Here is an 18,096-nt window from a genome sequence, read left to right as displayed (position 1 = left end):
GGGGCACGTCCAATACGGTATGAGTAAGTTTGGTATACGTGAGTAGAACGCTAAAGTACGCTATCATACGTCGTAGTAAGTAGAGTACGTCAAGAAATTTTAAACATGTTCAAAATTTTACGACGTACTCGGCGTATGACACACGTTCCGCATGCGATGGGGATAAGTTTTACACACGATATGTGGACGCTTACACACGTCCACAAAGGCTACTTATAAGCTACTCATAAGTCGAAACACGTCGCGGTAATGTCTTTTTTACGCGAAACTTATTTCTAACTTATGTTTGACGTGCTTTGAACCAATTCTTTACGTAGTCCCAACACACATCGACGTATGTAGACGTATTCCAATGACGTCTTCCGGTCGACAAAAAAAAATGAACGTGTTTCTAGCTTACAACTGCCATATAAAGACGTGTTCCCAGCGGTTTTGGGAATTGGTATATAAAAATGCTGCTCATAAAAGGGGAACCCAACAGTGTTTTCGAGTCCTTTTTGAGTCGATGTCCATGTCAGCAGTAACAGTATCAGTATCAGTATTAGTGGTAGTTTGTTCATGTTGGCAGTAGTAGGTGAGTGTGAGGGGGAGGGTGTGGGTTCTGATGGATCGTCCTTGCGTTTAACGATTTAAATGATAACTCAACGATTTAAATGGCTGCATCTCCACTATTGAAAGTAGACGCTTGCGCTCAACAATTGGATTTTTTTTACACTCAACGACTTTTAAACGGTACCACTCAGCTAGTTTCATTGTTTACAATGAACGATTTAAATTGCTGTCACTCGCCTTTGTTTTTTGACGCTGGGGTTTGGAAATTTGAAGCGTTTCTTCTGAACGTGTTAAAACGCTCAAACTCGACTATTTTAAATAGACGCTGCCGATGGACAATTGGAATCATAGCCAAGCTAGACATCGGTGTGAACATCCTCGTCATGCCGAAGAAAAGTTTGAAGAATGCTGCAAATAAGTGTCCTGGCCGTGGCCGTGGACGCTGACGCAAGGACGATCCATTATACCGACGTCTTTCAGCCTATGAGTAACTTAAAAGTAACGTCTGTCGATGTGTGGCAACGATCGCGTAACGTGCCAACAACATGTTAATCATAGGTTAGAAATAAGTTTCGGGTACGCTAAACATTACCTCGACGTGTCTCAACTTATGATTAACTTACAAGTAGCATGTGTTGACGTCTGTCAACGATCGCAGACCGTGCATATAATACAACTTGTGGCCAGCGTAGCGGAACGTGTGAGTCATACGCCGGCATACGTCGTGAAATTTCAAGCATGAAAAAATTTGAGGACAACCAAAAAGTACAACGTTTAAAGCCAACGTACAACGACGTATGGCAGTGTTTTTCAGCGTGCTCTCAATGTTATCAAAACTTACCCATAACGTATTCAACGTGTGCCAGCGTTTTAGAAAAAAAAATTCAAAAATCGGCATACGTTGGCTAAAACGTCAAGGTGTGACCGGGCCTTTAGAATGGCTTCGATGTCATCTTGTCTTTTGGTTCAATGTACAGGCGAAAGGCCGGGAGTAAAAAGGATAGAAAACCTCAGAAATCAAACTACATTTCTGAGTTATCCAGAGAGAGATTTTTAAAATGGTTGCTTTGGAACATTTATGATCAATGTGTCTTCAAAAGGATAGAAACGGGACCTCAGAAATAAACCCGCATTTCTGAGTCATAAATGGCGGATGATATTTTGACAATGGATGATTTCACAAGTTCACAGCATCGGTGACCTTGACATTGACCTTCAATCAGGTCTAAAGTCATACCGTCGTGCATCCCTAATCGACATCTACCCACATACCAAATATCAAGAAAATCGGAAGAAAAAAATGGGGACGGACGGACATCGAGACTGGTTTTAACGAGATGACCTAAAAATGAAATGTCAGTCCAATTACCCCTTTCTCTTAAATAATCATCTGATTGTGGAGTAAATCGTTTATTCAGGAATGTCCATGGTGTGCAAATTATCATTTTAAAAACATAAATGTACTCAAATTGAACTAAAGTATAAATAGCTGAACTAATCAGGAAAACTTTTAACAAACACCCCTCAACTAATCAAAATTCATTTTGATCCCACGACAAACGTGCTGCTTCGCCTTGGATCAGTTAATTACTAACCCGAGAACCTCACCTGCATGCTCTCTCCAGAAGCCTGCCCGTTTTGCCATAAACAGTCCAAACAGATGGCAATCTGGGGGTCGCTGCGATGAAAGTCCTCGTTCCCACACAAAAAATCATTGTCTCTTCGCTCCCTCTTGGGCTTGGGTTCATCGTCTGCCGCGAGAAGAACCCCTGAGGGTTGCGGTAAATGTCACCCAAAGTCCCAAAGGAGAGGAGATTTCCTCTCGTTTTGTCAATCCGAGCTCACCTTCACGGCTGTTGTGCAGACTTTGGGTTTTCCAAAACTCCTTTTCTTTCTTCTCTTCACCTGAGATAGAATCGACTTTAGTTTGTCATTACTCTTCAACGTGCTATCAATACAGATACATGACAGAAGTAAATGGACACCTTAAATTTATCCATTTAATCTGTATAACGCAGTTTTACTCAGTGATTTGAACTAATATTCGACTATTTATTTGCAGAAACGAGTTCCTGGTTCTTGTACGACAATTTACTATTCCTCAAACCCAGGGAGCACACAAACTTCCCGATTTTGAAAGAGGACGAATTGTTGGCCATTTGGAAGATGGAGGCAGCCAGCATCAGATCGCTCAGAACCTTGGCATTCCGCTTTGTATGGTCCATCAGGGGTGATTGTGCAATTCACCAGCAAAGGCAAGGAATCCACAGCTTCCCGTTCTGGTCGACCTGGGCCCTCAGAAAGGAGTCTTCGAGCTATCAAGCGGTGCATTGAGAAAACTCCCCGTTGCAAGGCAGCAGCTGTTTCAGAGGAGGTCCAAATTAGCTCAAGAACTGCCGTGCGGTACCTTCATCAACTGGGCTACTATGGGAGAGCAGCTAGGAGAAAACCTCTTCTTAGACCAGCCAACATTCAAAGGAGAAAGAAGTGGGCTGACGAGATGGCCACCAGACCCTTGGAGTTTTGACAAACTGTATTTTTTTTTTTCAGACGAGTCCCAATTTGCTCAATTTTCTAACAGTGGACGCGTGTGGGTCTGGAGACTTCCCAGTCAAGAGTTATTTTTGAACCGATTGCAGCCAACTGTCAAACATGGTGGTTTTTCAGTGATGGTGTGGGGAGCCATCTGGAGTGCTGGTCGGTCAGAGCTTGTGGAGTGTGTTGGCAACATCAACTCTATGATATACATTTCTATCCTTGAGGATGGATGTCTTCCTGTCTTCTCCACTGGTCAGATGGTCAAAAACAACCCTCTGTTCATGGCAGATGGAGCTCCATGCCACACTGCAAAAATGACCAAAGAATGGCAGGACAGAAATGGGATCAAATAACTTCCATGGCCAAGTCAGTCTCTTGATATGAATCCCATTGAACACCTCTGGGCCATATTGGATCGAACTCTGTGGAAATAGTCTGGACAGGAATCCAACATCAAGGGCAGAATTGATAACCCGTTTGTGTGAAGCCTGGGCAGGAATCCCACAAGAGAAAATTTCAGAACTCTTTAGTTCTCTGCCTGAAGGAGTAAAAGCATTGAAATCTGCAAATGGAAAGTCCACAAAATACTAGTGTATGTATTAAAATGGATCAAAAGTACTTCAAATGTTCAATAAATAAATTATTTTAAAGTAATGTTGTCTATTTACTTCTGTCAAGTCTCTGTTTATCATATGTATTATCAGTGATATGATTCTGTAATAGTGTGTTATCAATATATCAAATGTATTATAAGTGAGACAATGATTCCATTATAATACATTTGATATATTGATAACACACTATAAAGTGAGACGATGATTTTGTAATAACATGCTATCGATATAGAACATGCATATTTGAGTGATTCCATTTTTTGTTTGTTTGTTTGTTTTTATACGTGGTCAAGGCTCGTGGAAGAGATTGGACACAAAACAGATCAGCAGCCGACACAACATAACAAAAGGAACAGCAGGAAAAAGGGGAAATGCCCACAGCAGGGTGAAGGGAGAAAGTAAACGGAGGCGGACAAACAAGGGATGCAGGTAATGACAAGGGGTAGGGGAGAACTCAAGGGGTGGACAAGATGGATACATGACAAACATAGTTGAATGGTTGCATCAACAATGAGGTATAGTTATTGCTGATGGTGTCACGATGTTAGAACCTCATATTAGTATCATCAGCACTTTTCAAGAACCACAACTGTCTTCATTGGTAAAGGATTGAGCGACAACATTGGAATCTTTGGGGGCTGCGAACCCAAAGCAAAAGGTCTTGATAATTCCAGTGCATATTTTTCTCTGCCTCAACCATGTGGCCTGTCACCCCAAAGATTACCGTATTTGACTGCAATGTCACGGTTATCAAACTTTGTCTTCTCGTTGGAGTACATGTCCTTGATGCATGTCAAAAGCATCCTCTACTGTTTCTTCAGTCATCCTTGGAAGCTCGAAACGATCAACACAGCATATGGTGACCTATCCCATCAAGACCTCATTCGTTGTTCCATTTGCGGATGACAAATTCAAATTTAAACCAACCTGTTCCTCTCAACAGCAGATACATTTAATCTTATCCAGAGATAAGCAGAACATGTTTTCACCAGGAACACAATCTTCATTCAGCCTCAGTTAAATCATTAAATATAATGAATGGCTCGAGTGTTTCCCTCATCATCCACCAATCGGTGTTCAAAGAACTTCAGGATAGATCAACATTGTACCCCCTTGTATGCCCTGATGCTGACGCCGTGTATCATCTTTCATCCAATTTTCCACACCCTGACACCAACGTACATAATCTCTTATTTGTACGAGAGGAAACCATTCATCGTGTTCATGTGAAAGAGCAGATTGATTATATTCATGAAAAGAAAAAAACTGGAGTGAAAACTCACGTTCTTTTAGCCCAGGCACCAGTTTGAAGATGATTCCCTCAAGAGTTTTGTCTTGTCTGCAACAACAGAGGACGAATGAAGGGTCAAAATATGATATCTCTCTTATTTCACAAAGTATCATGTCGATTACCTTCCACCAATAATAATTATTGATCGTGCACCACGTCCACCCGGGTCGCACGCCGCACGACACCCACCCCGGTCGCACACGACACCCACCCCGGTGTGAAACCATGACAGTGCATGTACCATCCCTGTACATGCACCATGCTCCTCAAGCGAACATTCTTTGCATAAATTAAAAATTGTGAAACATACTGAACACTAATTATCATTATAATTTATTCTTGACAATGGATTTGTACATTTCATTACACGATTAGCCTCGTGCATCACAAGCTAATCCTTCCCATCCGTTTGTACACCTGCCCGGCTCCTTCGCGTCCTCACTCGCTGTCCACCTTGGATGCCCAAACTGTCATATTGACCTGTCTGCATTTCGTTCCGCCAACAGGCACAGCCCCCCCCCGCACTCTTCCTCACGTCCCCACGCCATGTTTATTTTTTAAAGGGTGACACCAACCTTGAACATAACATCAACTGGGCTACTATGGGAGAACATCAACTGGTCCATCAACTGGGCTACTATGGGAGAACATCAACTGGTCCATCAACTGGGCTTTCAGCAACAATGCTGTTTCCGATTCATAAAAACTGATCACACATTTTGACGTTTCCATGTTTAAATAGCAAAGGTGTATTTTAGGATTTCCCTTATTTAATCTGCAGGTTTGGGATCAATGTGAATATATATTTAAGTTATATTAGCAGAGTACCAGTCCTACGGACGATCCTGTTCCAAGCATGCAACACATTCTTTTGACGCATACCTTTATCTGGGCGGTGTATAGGCAACTGACAGCTCTGTGTAGACCAAAAAAAAAACAACCCATAAAGTTATGTGCATGAAGCAAAAACATCCCCACTGCTTGTAATTTAAAACACCTCACTGCACTGGAAAACGTGGGGACAGGAGTACAGTACTGTAAATGGTGGTGACTTGCAATACCATCCCCCATCTGGAAGCGGCGGCACTACATAATACACATGTGGAGAATTTGCATCCCTCCCCCTCCCCCCACCCCAAGACCACCAAAGATAAAAACAACCCTACACATCAGTTGGGGTCATGCCGATCCTATGTAACAAGTCTGGATGGAATCGGCCCACAACTGTAGTAGTAGTAGTCGTAGTAGTCGTAGTAGCATGGCAAACAAACACACCAACATCGGTCCGTGAGTTATAGTGAGGAAAAGGGAAGAAAGGGAAAAGTAATTATGAATTTTACGTTCCACCTTTATTTACTTTGAACATTGTTCTTAACAAACAGGAGCAAGAACAACGCAGCTTTGACAGGCCAAATGGCCTTCTCATGCGCCAAAGTTCCCTATGTATATTTGTGTAACGTTGTTAAGAACAGGAAGACATGGGGAGGAGAGGACAGAGAGTTAGGGGTGAGGGTGCATGGAGTTGGAAGAGGAAAATTGAGATGTTGGGAAGGGGAAAGGGATTGAGGACTTGGGGTTGAAAGGGGGATTGAGTACCTGAAGAAGAAGTGGTGGTTGGGCAGAGAGAGGTCAGAGTTGGAAGGTGACGTTAAGGACATGGGAATGTGTGTAGGGGAGGGGGGGGGTTTAGGGACCTGAAGTCACATTTAACATTATGCAGAATTTCCATGAGTCCATGATAGTCCCATTGTGTCTTTTGGGTCTGTCAGGTCTTTTGGGTCCTCCAGGTATTTTAGGTTTCGGGGCAGATCCAGAATTTTTTTTTAGGAAGGGTTCACTCAGGGTTAAGATGTTCTCATATTGTGAAATATACCACCAAGCCTTATTCAAGTCAATGTAATCGTCGAGGTAAAACCGGTTAATCTATCCAGAGCGAGCAGTGTCCGACCATAAATTTATTTTCTCCACAGGAAAATTTGGGATTATCGAGCTCGTTGACGAAAAGGCCTCAGGCCTGTCACTAACTGATTCTCAAGAAAAGCTGAAGATTTTGGAATCTTTGCAACAGATATTTACAACAACAATGTAAATACACAAAATGTTTCGAATTCAAATCAATGAAAATATCGAACGGACAAGCACAGAATGCGGCAAAATGACCCCTCAGCACGAAACCGAAACTAGCCAGTGCTGATCATCAGATTATTAATTTTAATAATGGATGATGTAGCCATTGAGACGTTGAATTACCTGGTGAAATAGTTCAGCATTATACTGCGCTTTGCTGTAGGATACAATAACAAAAACGTTGCCTTTCTCTTCTGAGCCATAACTAAACATTGAGTCGCAGGTATTAATACAGAAGCGGCGGAGAAAAGTATCTGGCTCGGATTAATTGCCGAGTTAAAGCAAAGGAAGTGCAATTACCGATTGTCCAGTGATATCTCGCACGACGATCATGTGACATTGTAAGGGCGGAAGGGGGGGTTCACATGTACCCGGTGAACCCTCCCCCCTCCCCCAGGTCTGCCATTGGGTTCTCTGGGTATTTTAGGTCCTCAGGGTCTTTTGGATCTTTGGTGTCCTCAGGTCATTTAGGTGTTCGTGTTCCCTGGAGTCTTTTGCATCTTCTGGGAGTTTTTGGTCCTCGGCGTCTTATGGGTCTTCAAGGTCTTTGGGGCATTTTTTTTTTTTTGGGGGGGGGGGTATTTTGGGTCAGCTGGGCACTTTAGGTTAAGTATTTCAGATTACAATTGTGGGTGATGCCAGGTCAGCTGTCCAACCAACGGGTGAAGAGCAGATATAAATACATACATACATCCATAATCACATACACTTGCTCCATTATATATAGATTACCTGCTGAGCAAGAAAGGAAAATAACAATGAGGAAGTGAAAGAACATTAGTCTCATTAAGGACACTGAGGTTTCATGATTTCTCATCCACCACCCAACACCCAAATATATTGATACAAATACTTAAGGCGTCGAGCGGGTCAATCCCGATAGGGCTGAAGGCTTTCTCCCCGGCCCCCACTGACCACACGGCCGGAGAGGGGATGTTGTCCCATGGTGCAAACCACACTTCAATTTTCCAAATTAAATTTGCTTCTCCGGTGGGAGGCTGTCCGATCTCTTCTCCATATCTTCTTCTTTTATTTTTTTCAATTTCGACTTAATCTTTCGTATTTGTTTTTTCAATTTTTTTTCTTTGTAATTTTTATCCATAAAATCCATCCATCCATTGGGACCATAATCTGTGTCGAGCATTGGTGCTGCCTAAGCCGTCTCCTTGGCTATTGGGTACAATGTTGGACGGGTCCCCACTCCGACACAGGATACCAGCAAGCTGGCACTCATTTTGCCGACCTCAGAAGGATGACAGGCAGAGTAAACCCCACCTGGTATTAATTCAACAGCCGAGGGGAATTTGAACTCAGGATCCTAGAATCCAAAGCCCACCACCCTTAACCATTAAGCCAACATCAGACATCGATATTGTTATGGCTGTGGAAATTAGCAAACCACCATTCAGGGCCCGTAGGCGAGATATCTCTAAGTACATGGGTAGTTAGCCCCAAACCCGTTGTATAGAGGGAATTTATGTGATTCATTCGGGCTGCGACGCTTTGAGATAGCCGTTTTTCTGTTCTATCTTTATTTTGAACCAACCATGTCTCAACCGCCATCACACAACAACCACCACGCCAGCCATCGTCACCAACTGCAACCACGCTCCAACTCTCAGACAACAACAATGCCAACAGCCACGACCTTTACCTTCACAACTCAATCTCACATCATCGCATCACCGCCATTCCCAAACGGCACCATAACCATCAAACCACCACCGAAAACCCTCCACCACCTTCACCTCACTCCTTCTACGGCCATTCCCGCACCACCTGTGAACACTGAGCATCGGGTTGTCTTGGGCCCGTTCAGCGATACGCACCGAGCCGCGAGCGCAAATAGCGGCCTTTCCGAGGAAAATTCGGATCAGGAACGCTACACGCCCACTTTTGCTCCGTCCAATTAGCAAGCGCGGAGCGGCTTGGCCCCGCCTCCAGGCGCGTCTGTAGGAAATCGATATATGCAAATTCTAGGATCAGAGGAGATTCACGCCCCCTTTCCTCCGACCAATTGGCGAGCGTGGCTCCGCCCCCGAGGTCATCCTGATCCGGATATTTGCATATTAGCTGCTCCTGTCAGCCTATAAAACGGCGAGCGCAAGGCGAATCGGTGCAGAAAGAGTGAGTCGAGTCATCGGTGTGGCAGAGAGTCGAGTCAGGTGGCGAAGTCAACGGTGTGTCATCTAGTTGGGTTCTGGAGTCGGCTGAGAAGAGTTGCGGGAAGAGGCAAGGAGCTCGGGTCCGAGGCGAGAAGGACGGCGGTCGGCGGCAAGGTCGCGGTGTGGGATCGCTTGTCGCGGGACCCAAGCCAGCCAGCCATTCTCCCTCCCCCAGGGAATCAACAATTCCCCCTTTCCCCCGCGTTGAGATAGTGCAACAAGGGGGCACCGTTCCCACCCCACTCCAAACGTCGTGCCAACGAAACCCGCCAAGGAGCACGGAGTCGGGGCACAGCCACACAGCCACATCTGCAGCTCGTCCGCCAACGCGTCACAAAGACGCGGGTAGGAACCCCCCCCCCCCGGTCTCGCGGGCCTGGCCACTCCTTCAGGTCACGCGCGCATATTGGCCTACAGGCCTGTCTGCCCCCTTGTCTACGAGGGTGGCTTCTTTCCTTTGCTTTTGAGTAAATGTGTGTTGGTGCCGTCTGTAAAGTAGAACTGTATAAGTGTTGCCGTGTGTGCGCGTAGTCGGTAGTTACTCTGCGTCGTCGTTGCTTTTGTTTTGATTGCTATATGTGCATTTTGAGTGTTTGGCTGTATATGTGTGCTCTCTGTGTGCCGGGAAATAAATGTGCTTTGTGTGAACTATTTTCCCGTTTCGCTTCATCTTTTCTTTATTGACCCTCCATCCTGCTTCACGTAAAGGGTTCATAGTGGGTGCAAAACGCCCGGTAAATAATCTGAACCGTCGAGGTCGACGATAACACCGCTCGGTTATCTCGATAGTACGGAACGGGCCGCCCAAGCAGCTCGTGTCCAGAGTCGACCTGCGGCGAGGTACGATCGCCCGGTTTACCATCCGCGTGGGTACTTAGGTAGGTCGAGTTTGGCGAACAACCCTATCCTGCGCGGGTGGCCAATTGGCACGATTGTGGTGAGGTGGAAAGGCCCACCCGTGACTGGCTCCGGGCGATAGTTCCCGGAGGGTCACGACTGAATTGTCCGTCCGGTGGGCGACGCGGTCGCGATTCGAGTGACCTGGCCGTCCGCACGCCGGCGGGCGCGAATTCGCAACAATATAATATCTGCATAACAATACACCAACTTTGCTTCTCTGGGTGTTCACGCCCATCAGTGTCCTCCACAACAGTGTAAAATGTTGTAGTGAACTTGAATAACGTATCGTATCGGCTTATTAAAAGCTGATAATAAATATCTGATTCCATATTTAACGATCGGAACTTATGGCCTCAATAATTATGCTGAAATCTGGAATTAAATTGGATAAAAATTGTGAAGATCTATTTTGCTTTTTTCCAAACAGGTTCTGTTCTTGCGTATGAGTAACTATCATTTCTTGGAAGCACGGCTGCGCCGCTGATGCTGTGCCCCTCCACCAGGACACTGGGACTCATTTTGCCGACCTCAGAAGGATGACAGGCTGAGTCAACCCTGCCTGTTGTTAATTCAGAAAACAACAAGGCTAGAACTCAGGACCTTAGGATCCAAAGCCAGCTGCCTGAGCCACTAAAAGCCAACACCAGGCTCCCAACCAGGTATAATTAAATAATAGGCTCCACAGGACGTGAGGTAAAATGGCTCCAAAAATCATTTTTCCACTTTTAAAGGTAATTATTGTACGCTTGATTTTATTTTGCACCGACCATGGACAACGGTGGGGTTCTTTTTGGATTCGGATTCTACTTTTTGTATCAGGTTTTGTTGCTCCCATGAGCGTCATTGGCCGTTCTGTGTTCTTGCTCTTCCACGAGCCTTGATGATATATATATGTGTATATATATATATATATATATATATATATATATATATATATATATATATATATATATATATATATATATATATATATATACATTTTATACAATTGAACGGAGTTTCTGCAGTTTGTCCGCAAAATGTCATCATCATCTTTCACTGGCAACATATTTCGCTCCCAAAAAACGTCTGTTTGTGGTTTTGAACATTTTTTGTGGTTGAAATTGGACTGGTTTTACCATCAACTCTGTTCTATGGTCCAGTGCATGTTGGTTCCATTGATCACTGGTAACTTAGCTTGCTCTGAAGGTCTGAGGAATGTTCTGCTGGACCGGTGAGAGTCGATGCGAACTTTACAAGGAACTTTAACACAGGATGAGACCATTTGGCCCACAAAGCCTGCATTGGGAACATTGTGTCCTATTTTCTTATCACCTTTATTCCTTTTTATCAGTTCCCTACTCAAAGTTTAAAAAAAAATCAATAGCTAAACAATATAAGGCAAAACTAACAACTTAATGCTTTTATTTTTACAAAATGTAGGTTCAATGAAGAGGGTAAGAAAGTACCATACTGACAGTGGGGCCACAGATGGACAAAACAAACAATGTAATGGAACAAGTAAAGGGACATAGAGAGAGGGAAGAAGGAAACAACGCCATTGTTTTGTAAAGCAGGATTTGAGAAAACGCTTGTTATCAAGATGTAAAAGGCAGTCGATTCCTACTGTGTGCGCGCACGCGCACACACACACACACACACACACACACACACACACACACACACACACACACACACACACACACACACACACACACACACACACACACACACACACACACACACACACACGAGTCTGGCAGCTGAGTGGTGTGTGGAGCATTGGGATTCTCATGTGTGTACCATTTGTGAATGTCGTTATAGCTGCACGGAGTAACTCTTGGAAGGGTTTGAAACAGCAAAGGACTTTCCTTGCGTAGGCTTTCTTGGTTGTTTTCTGTAACTTCTCTGGCTAGAAGAGCATGGGCGGAGTCGATATATTTATACAATCCGAGCCACCTGGGTTAGTTGTTTCGGTGACAGCTGGTTGGCTATTCCCTCTACTCATGGTGAGAAATGTGGGTGGTTCCTTCTTTATCATAATTATATATCAACTCCTCCCATGCTATAAAGAATAAAGCATGCCGTCCCAAAAAGCTACATAAAGCAAGTAACCAACAAAGGCTACCAAGGTAAGCCCTTTGCCGTTTCAAACCCTTCAGAGTTCCTCCACAGCTGTAGAGACGTTCACAAATAGTAGAAACATGAGAATCCCAATGCGACACACCCCCTCAGCTGCCGGACTGGTTTCATCACTTATTGGTGAAATATCGGCGACGGTGCAGACAGCAATGCATGCCAATGACGCTCACAAGCATGTACCTCATGCAAATTTTTGTGTTTCAAAGCTGAGGCTTTTTGTATTATTATATAGAATAGAAAGAAGAAAAGATCGGAAACCAACGGCAGATAATCGGGTGAATCTACAGGGCAGAGTGGAGTTCAAAACCACGAACAGATGTTTTTTTTTTTGGAGCGGAATATATTTCCAGTGAGAGAAGATGACGACGACGACAGTGTGTGGACATACTGTAGAAGCACCTTGTAATTTAATGTGTTGTTAGATACAAGCAAAAGTACCTGTCCCCAGTGACGGGAAATGTGTTTGGGCATTTCAAGTCCCATCACTACCAACATCCTTCCTTCCCACTGATTTTTAAGGCTTGGTCTGAACCTGCTTATGAGATTGAAAGACTTGTTCTGACCGTCTCTTTTGGATTGGCCCGATGGGATAGTCTTGGGGAATTATGTTGAGCCTGTTTATGAGCTCTAATGGAAGCATCTGAGCTGGTCATTTGTCTCCGTACAGTGTTTTGAGCCTGGTCTTGCATTGTAATGGAATGTTGACATGCCTGCATTCGTTCCTGAGCAGCAGAATTTTCTCATGATCTGTAGTCGTTATCTTCTCGACACGCTCTTGTTACAGCTGCCATCTCTGCCGGATTTGCTCTTCGCGCTCGCATATGTTGCCGAGCTTGCTCTCGCTTTTCATCATCGGTTTTCAACCCTTTCGGTGGCATGATTGGACAGAGAAGAGGAAGAGGATTGAGGAAGAAGAACAAGGAATAGTGGTTAAAGGATTAGAAAGTCATAAATCCATTGGCATCGCGAAATTTTCCATGTCTAATAGTTTCTTCATGTGCGTTCAGACAAAATACTTAACAATGCTAATGGTTTTTTTTCAACCACTTACAGTAAATTGATGATTACCTTTCCAACGGGAGATAATCAGGTGAAGGTAAAGGGCAGGGGTTGGAGTTCAAAACCGCAAACACTTGATGGGAGCGAAATACGTTGCCAGTACAAGACGATGACGACGAACTGTGCAGACGTACATCGAAACACTCGCTGGGACCCGAATTGATCGCATGACATGGACGGTGATCTTAAGCACTTGTGGCACCACTTTAATCATTAATAAACAATTAATTTTAAGAAAGAGATGCATAGTATTGAAGAATTCTGGATTTTTTTTCTTTTTTATACATCAAGGCTCGTGGAAGAGCAATAACACAGAACAGACCACGACGTTCACGGCAGCAACGAAAGGTTATTGATTACGGTACGTCTAAGTAATTAATGGGAACGGGTCAAAACGTTTGGCAGGATTTCTTTGGTTTGCTTCAGGCATAAATGAAAGGCACAAACATCTGGTGAATAAGCAGCAAGCACAGCCTCGAGTGTTCCTGATCTAGAATAACGCAGGTGGTGCGTAGGCACAGAATGCTGGCTTGATTACTCGATGCCTCAAAAAAACAACAACTCGGGTGATGTAATGAAGCCAAAACATTGCTCTTGCTTTATGTGCACATATAATACTGTTACGAATCTGGAAGCCATGAGCACTCAACATTCAGAGTCCCTAAATAACAGTTATATCAGTAAGTATGTGTTAAAAGTTAGGGCTCCCTACCTGTGTCTAATGGATAATTAAATGTTCATGCGCTGCGGAGTTATTTTGATAGCTAGGATTTTTACATCTACAACTACAATAACAATGACATCTTCACTCTCACAGCGACAACCCTCTGCTCCCGGCATTCTCCGCACGCTCGCTGTTATGCGGGTGTGTTTGGAATTCGTTCGGGGATGAAATTCCATTCCCAAATATGGTCATGAACCGGTTCGCTTGGCTGCGTGCCAAATAAGGGAATGCGTCGTGTCCCACCCAATGAGAGCGGGCCACGATGAGTGGACCGCACCCGAGAGCGACAAAAGGAACGAAGAGCAAATAATCGGGTGGATCTGCTCGAGCAGGTCGGAAAGAATCTGCGCCCCATCTTCACGAGCGCGTGTTCTGGTTCCCGGCTGATCCCGTCGCTGACGTGGTCTGGCTCTCTCCGGCTCATCTCTTCGCTGGCATGGTCTGCGTCAGCTGCCCTTGGTCCGTTTGTGCCGACTGGTGCTCCGGGAAGGTGTGGACATCGAGCCGCGCGCTCGCGGCCAGGTAGCCAGCCACTTTCTCGTCCCTCAGCTCGACTTCCCTCTGAGCTGAAGGGATAATAAAGACCATTTCGGGCCCGTTTATTTTGGGTGTGCGTCTGTCTGTGGGCCCGTCTTTAAGTCGGAATTGTTTAAGTGCTTGTGTGTAAATTTGCATTCTCTATTAGTCGTGATAACTCTGCCCTTACGTGCTTCCCTCGTTTCCCCAATAACTGTGAATAAATACCCCATTTGTTAAACGTATCAGCTCGTTTCTGTGTTTCTTCCATTGGCTTAGCATGGTGCGTGTTGGTGAATTTCAAAGGCTGTTGCCACTGTAAATGTACATTTGGACTGACGGGACTTCGGCAACCATCCGCTCGGGTTGCGCACGGGTCGGGCACGCTAACAGCTCGACTCTTAGGAGTGCCGTCGAGGGTGTGAATACTCAGTAGCTCGCCACGTGGATCTCTAGGTATTTTGAAGATTGGCAAATAACCCTGTACCACGTGGTGGAATTATTGACGATTCACGGTCCGGTAAGGGGCCCGTACCCTCGGAGTTTTCCGAAGGGTACGATCGAGATTCCGGGTGTTCGGTAGAGTCGACCCTACTGCCCCACTTAGCGGTCGTGCTCGCAGCCGATACCCGGCCCGCAACAATACATCGTGTTTAGATAGCTTTTATGGATTCCAATCCCACTGGGCCATAAAGGAATCATCCTATAGGCTGGAAGGCTTGAAACCTGAAGTCTACACAAACTGTGTGCCACAACGCCCATGATGGCCGATGGGCTCCAACCTTCCGACATATGATGATGCTTTACAGAGTCGCTTTTGGTGTTTTCACATTGAAAAGAAAAATTACAGAACTCATGGCGATTGTGAACATTACACTTCTGTTTAGAGCAATTTTACCTCACATCCTGCTGAGCGTATTGTTTAATTATACGTGATTTCAACAAATCCTTTTTTCCAAATTTTTCTCAGATTTAACTCGAGATTTCGACATAATTATTCAGGCCGTCAGTTCCGATCGTAAAAATATTAAATCAAATTTTGATTATCAGCTTTTAATAATCGTACACGATAAACTTGCCAAGAGCCAATCACATTGCACCGAGCCTCCTCACACAGCCAATCAGCGTAACAGCGAACAGACGAACGGACAGCTATCCTTGTCTTATATACTACACATAGATGCATCACGAATGTCTTGAGAGACGTTTTAAAGATTGTTTAAAGCTTGGAGGTATGGTGGATAGCAGAGGGGGTGGTGATCAGATACTGGAAAGTATTGCTACTTGTATAGTTTGGGGAAAAGATTGGCAGATGTAATTTAACCTGAACAAGTGTAAGGTGTTGGGGATGGGGAAGAACAATGAAAATAGAGATGACATGATGTAAGGGGTAATTCTGGAGCGTGTCACACAGGAGAAGGATCTGGGGGTGGTAATAGATACGGGAGGTAAACAGGCAGCACAGTGCCAGGCAACTAAAGGGAAAGCAAATAAGGTTTTAGGTAGTATTCAGAGGGGGATCAATTATAAATCAAGAGGTGGTGTTACCATTGTGCAGGAATTTAGTGAGGGTCACATCTAGAATATTTTGTGCAGTTTTGGTTTCCACAACTCAGGAAGGACAAAGATGCCATCGAGAGGGTTCAGCGCAGGGCTATTAGATCGACTCCGGGCCGAGCTAGACTTAGCTATGAGGAGCGGTTGAAGGAGACGGGGCTTTATTCACTCGATAGGAGGTGGTTATGAGGAGATATGATAGAGATGTTTAAGATAATGAAAGGTAAAGATAAAATGAGTGCAGATGAATTATTCAACAGAGTAGAGAGTGATAGGACCAGGGGCGATATCCTGAGAGTAAAGAGGATGAGAGTTAAGGTAGGGGACTTTCACTCAGAGAGTAGTTAACGCATGGAATGGTCTCCCTGAAAAGGTAGTGGCAGCAGAAACAGTAGATAAGTTTAAATTAGAATTAGATAGGTACCTGGTAGTTATGGAGATGGAGGGGTATGGGGATGTTGATAGGACTTTTAGGCAGTTTGAGCATTGATGGATGATTGTGTGCATGTGTACGGAATGCTGTTGGTGGGGGTCTTGTCAAGAGGGGTTGTGTGGTTGATGTGTATTTTTAACCAAGCCCATGCCTCCTCCCCTAAGGGAAGAAAAGGAAAAAAAATTACAAAAACTACAAATAAAAAATACAAAAAAACCCCCAAAACAAACAAACAATTTTTTTTCATTAATTAAAAACATCTTTTTTTGCATTTTCTTCCTTGGATCTTCTGCCGATGGGTTGGTGTGGTGTTCGCGCAGGCATGATGGGCTGAATGGCCTCCACCTGTGTTGGATTTCCTCATTATAATGTCCACCTCCCTCATAGACATATTGGAGAAACACTCCGCAATTAAATGTGCGGCACGATTGTGTTGAGATAGACGATGTCCACCTCCCTCATGTCTGTGTCTGAAACCCGTCATCCTTCTTGACCTTTCATTTGACATTTTTACCCTCCGTTGTCTGTCTTCAATGTGTCATGTAGCATTTTGTTAGGCCATGATGCGCCATGTTAAGGTGGCAAAACGTCGTTGTCCTTTCAGACCAAGAGGCCTTGCAAAGTCTGGCGAAATGTCGGGGGAGGGAGTTCACCCCTTCCCACTGGCCGGGACATGGACCAATAGCGGCCGGGAGAGGAGGGGCTAAGTGCGTCATCAGGACCGGTATGGGCCGAGGGGATAAAGTCGGGCACACCGGAAGCCTGGGGGACCTCAATGAGGAACTTGCATGCGATTGTTTATTTGTGACCATATTTGGCTCTATTCCTGGCTGCAGATCAACATGGCAGAGATAATGTATTCAGGTGGCAGGCGACAATTGTTGCTGGAAGCACTGCAATGGAACTCGATCTGTGCCCTGCTTCCTCGTTAAATTAGGGGGTTTGATTCAGTTTATTAATGAGCCTAATATGGTAACAAATTAACTATCAGCAAGCAGCATGTTGTCCTGATGAGTACAAAACAAGGGTGAAATCTCTATCGACATCTCCGCTTTCATTGATTTGTGACCATCGGATTTAATCTCAGTCTGCAAAGGCATGAGTGCCATAAGGACACCTCATAGTTTGGAGATGATGCGTTGGTATAATTTATGTACATGACGTCAGCATCATGTCATGGCGTTGGTGTGCTTCTTTGGTTGAATACATATGGTGTGTGTGACAGATATAATTATATATTTTGAATGTAGACATAAACAGAGACATTTTGAAGGACATTATCATAAAAAGAAAACCACAAAGCTTTTCGTTGTGCTCTCTTCAGGTGAAATTCGCACAAAATGAGTGAGTAATGATGAAGAACAGTCTAATGGATGCCTATCAACAAAGCCAATTCTGATTGGACGTTCTCTGCTGATGAGTCACCTCCCAATGGTCTAGGTGGGAGGAGCCTATTCAGTGTTCAGCTCTCCAATTGGAGGTTTGCAGAGTCTGAGGTG

General features: G+C 44.5%; 1 protein-coding gene across 2 annotated transcripts in view; it reads right to left on the bottom strand.

Annotated features, from left to right (window-relative positions):
- PCGF5 (polycomb group ring finger 5) overlaps positions 1–18,096 on the bottom strand; it is a 31,530-nt gene that overhangs the window by 3,559 nt on the left and 9,875 nt on the right. Inside the window, exons 4-6 of one of the 2 annotated variants that reach the window (XM_085849030.1) lie at positions 4,988–5,043; positions 2,398–2,457; positions 2,161–2,321 (exon numbers count right to left, since the gene is read on the bottom strand). In XM_085849030.1, the coding sequence (XP_085705156.1) occupies positions 2,161–2,321; positions 2,398–2,457; positions 4,988–5,043 (277 nt within the window). The remainder of the gene's footprint in view (positions 1–2,160; positions 2,322–2,397; positions 2,458–4,987; positions 5,044–18,096) is intronic. The other variant, XM_085849031.1, reaches the window with a different exon arrangement.

The sequence above is a fragment of the Eptatretus burgeri genome, chromosome 12 (assembly GCF_056783735.1).
Source record: "Eptatretus burgeri isolate ZD-2024b chromosome 12, Ebu_testis_v1, whole genome shotgun sequence".
NCBI lineage: Eukaryota > Metazoa > Chordata > Myxini > Myxiniformes > Myxinidae > Eptatretus > Eptatretus burgeri.
The sequence above is the reverse complement of the archived record's forward strand: the minus strand, read 5'-3'. Positions and strand labels throughout refer to the sequence as shown.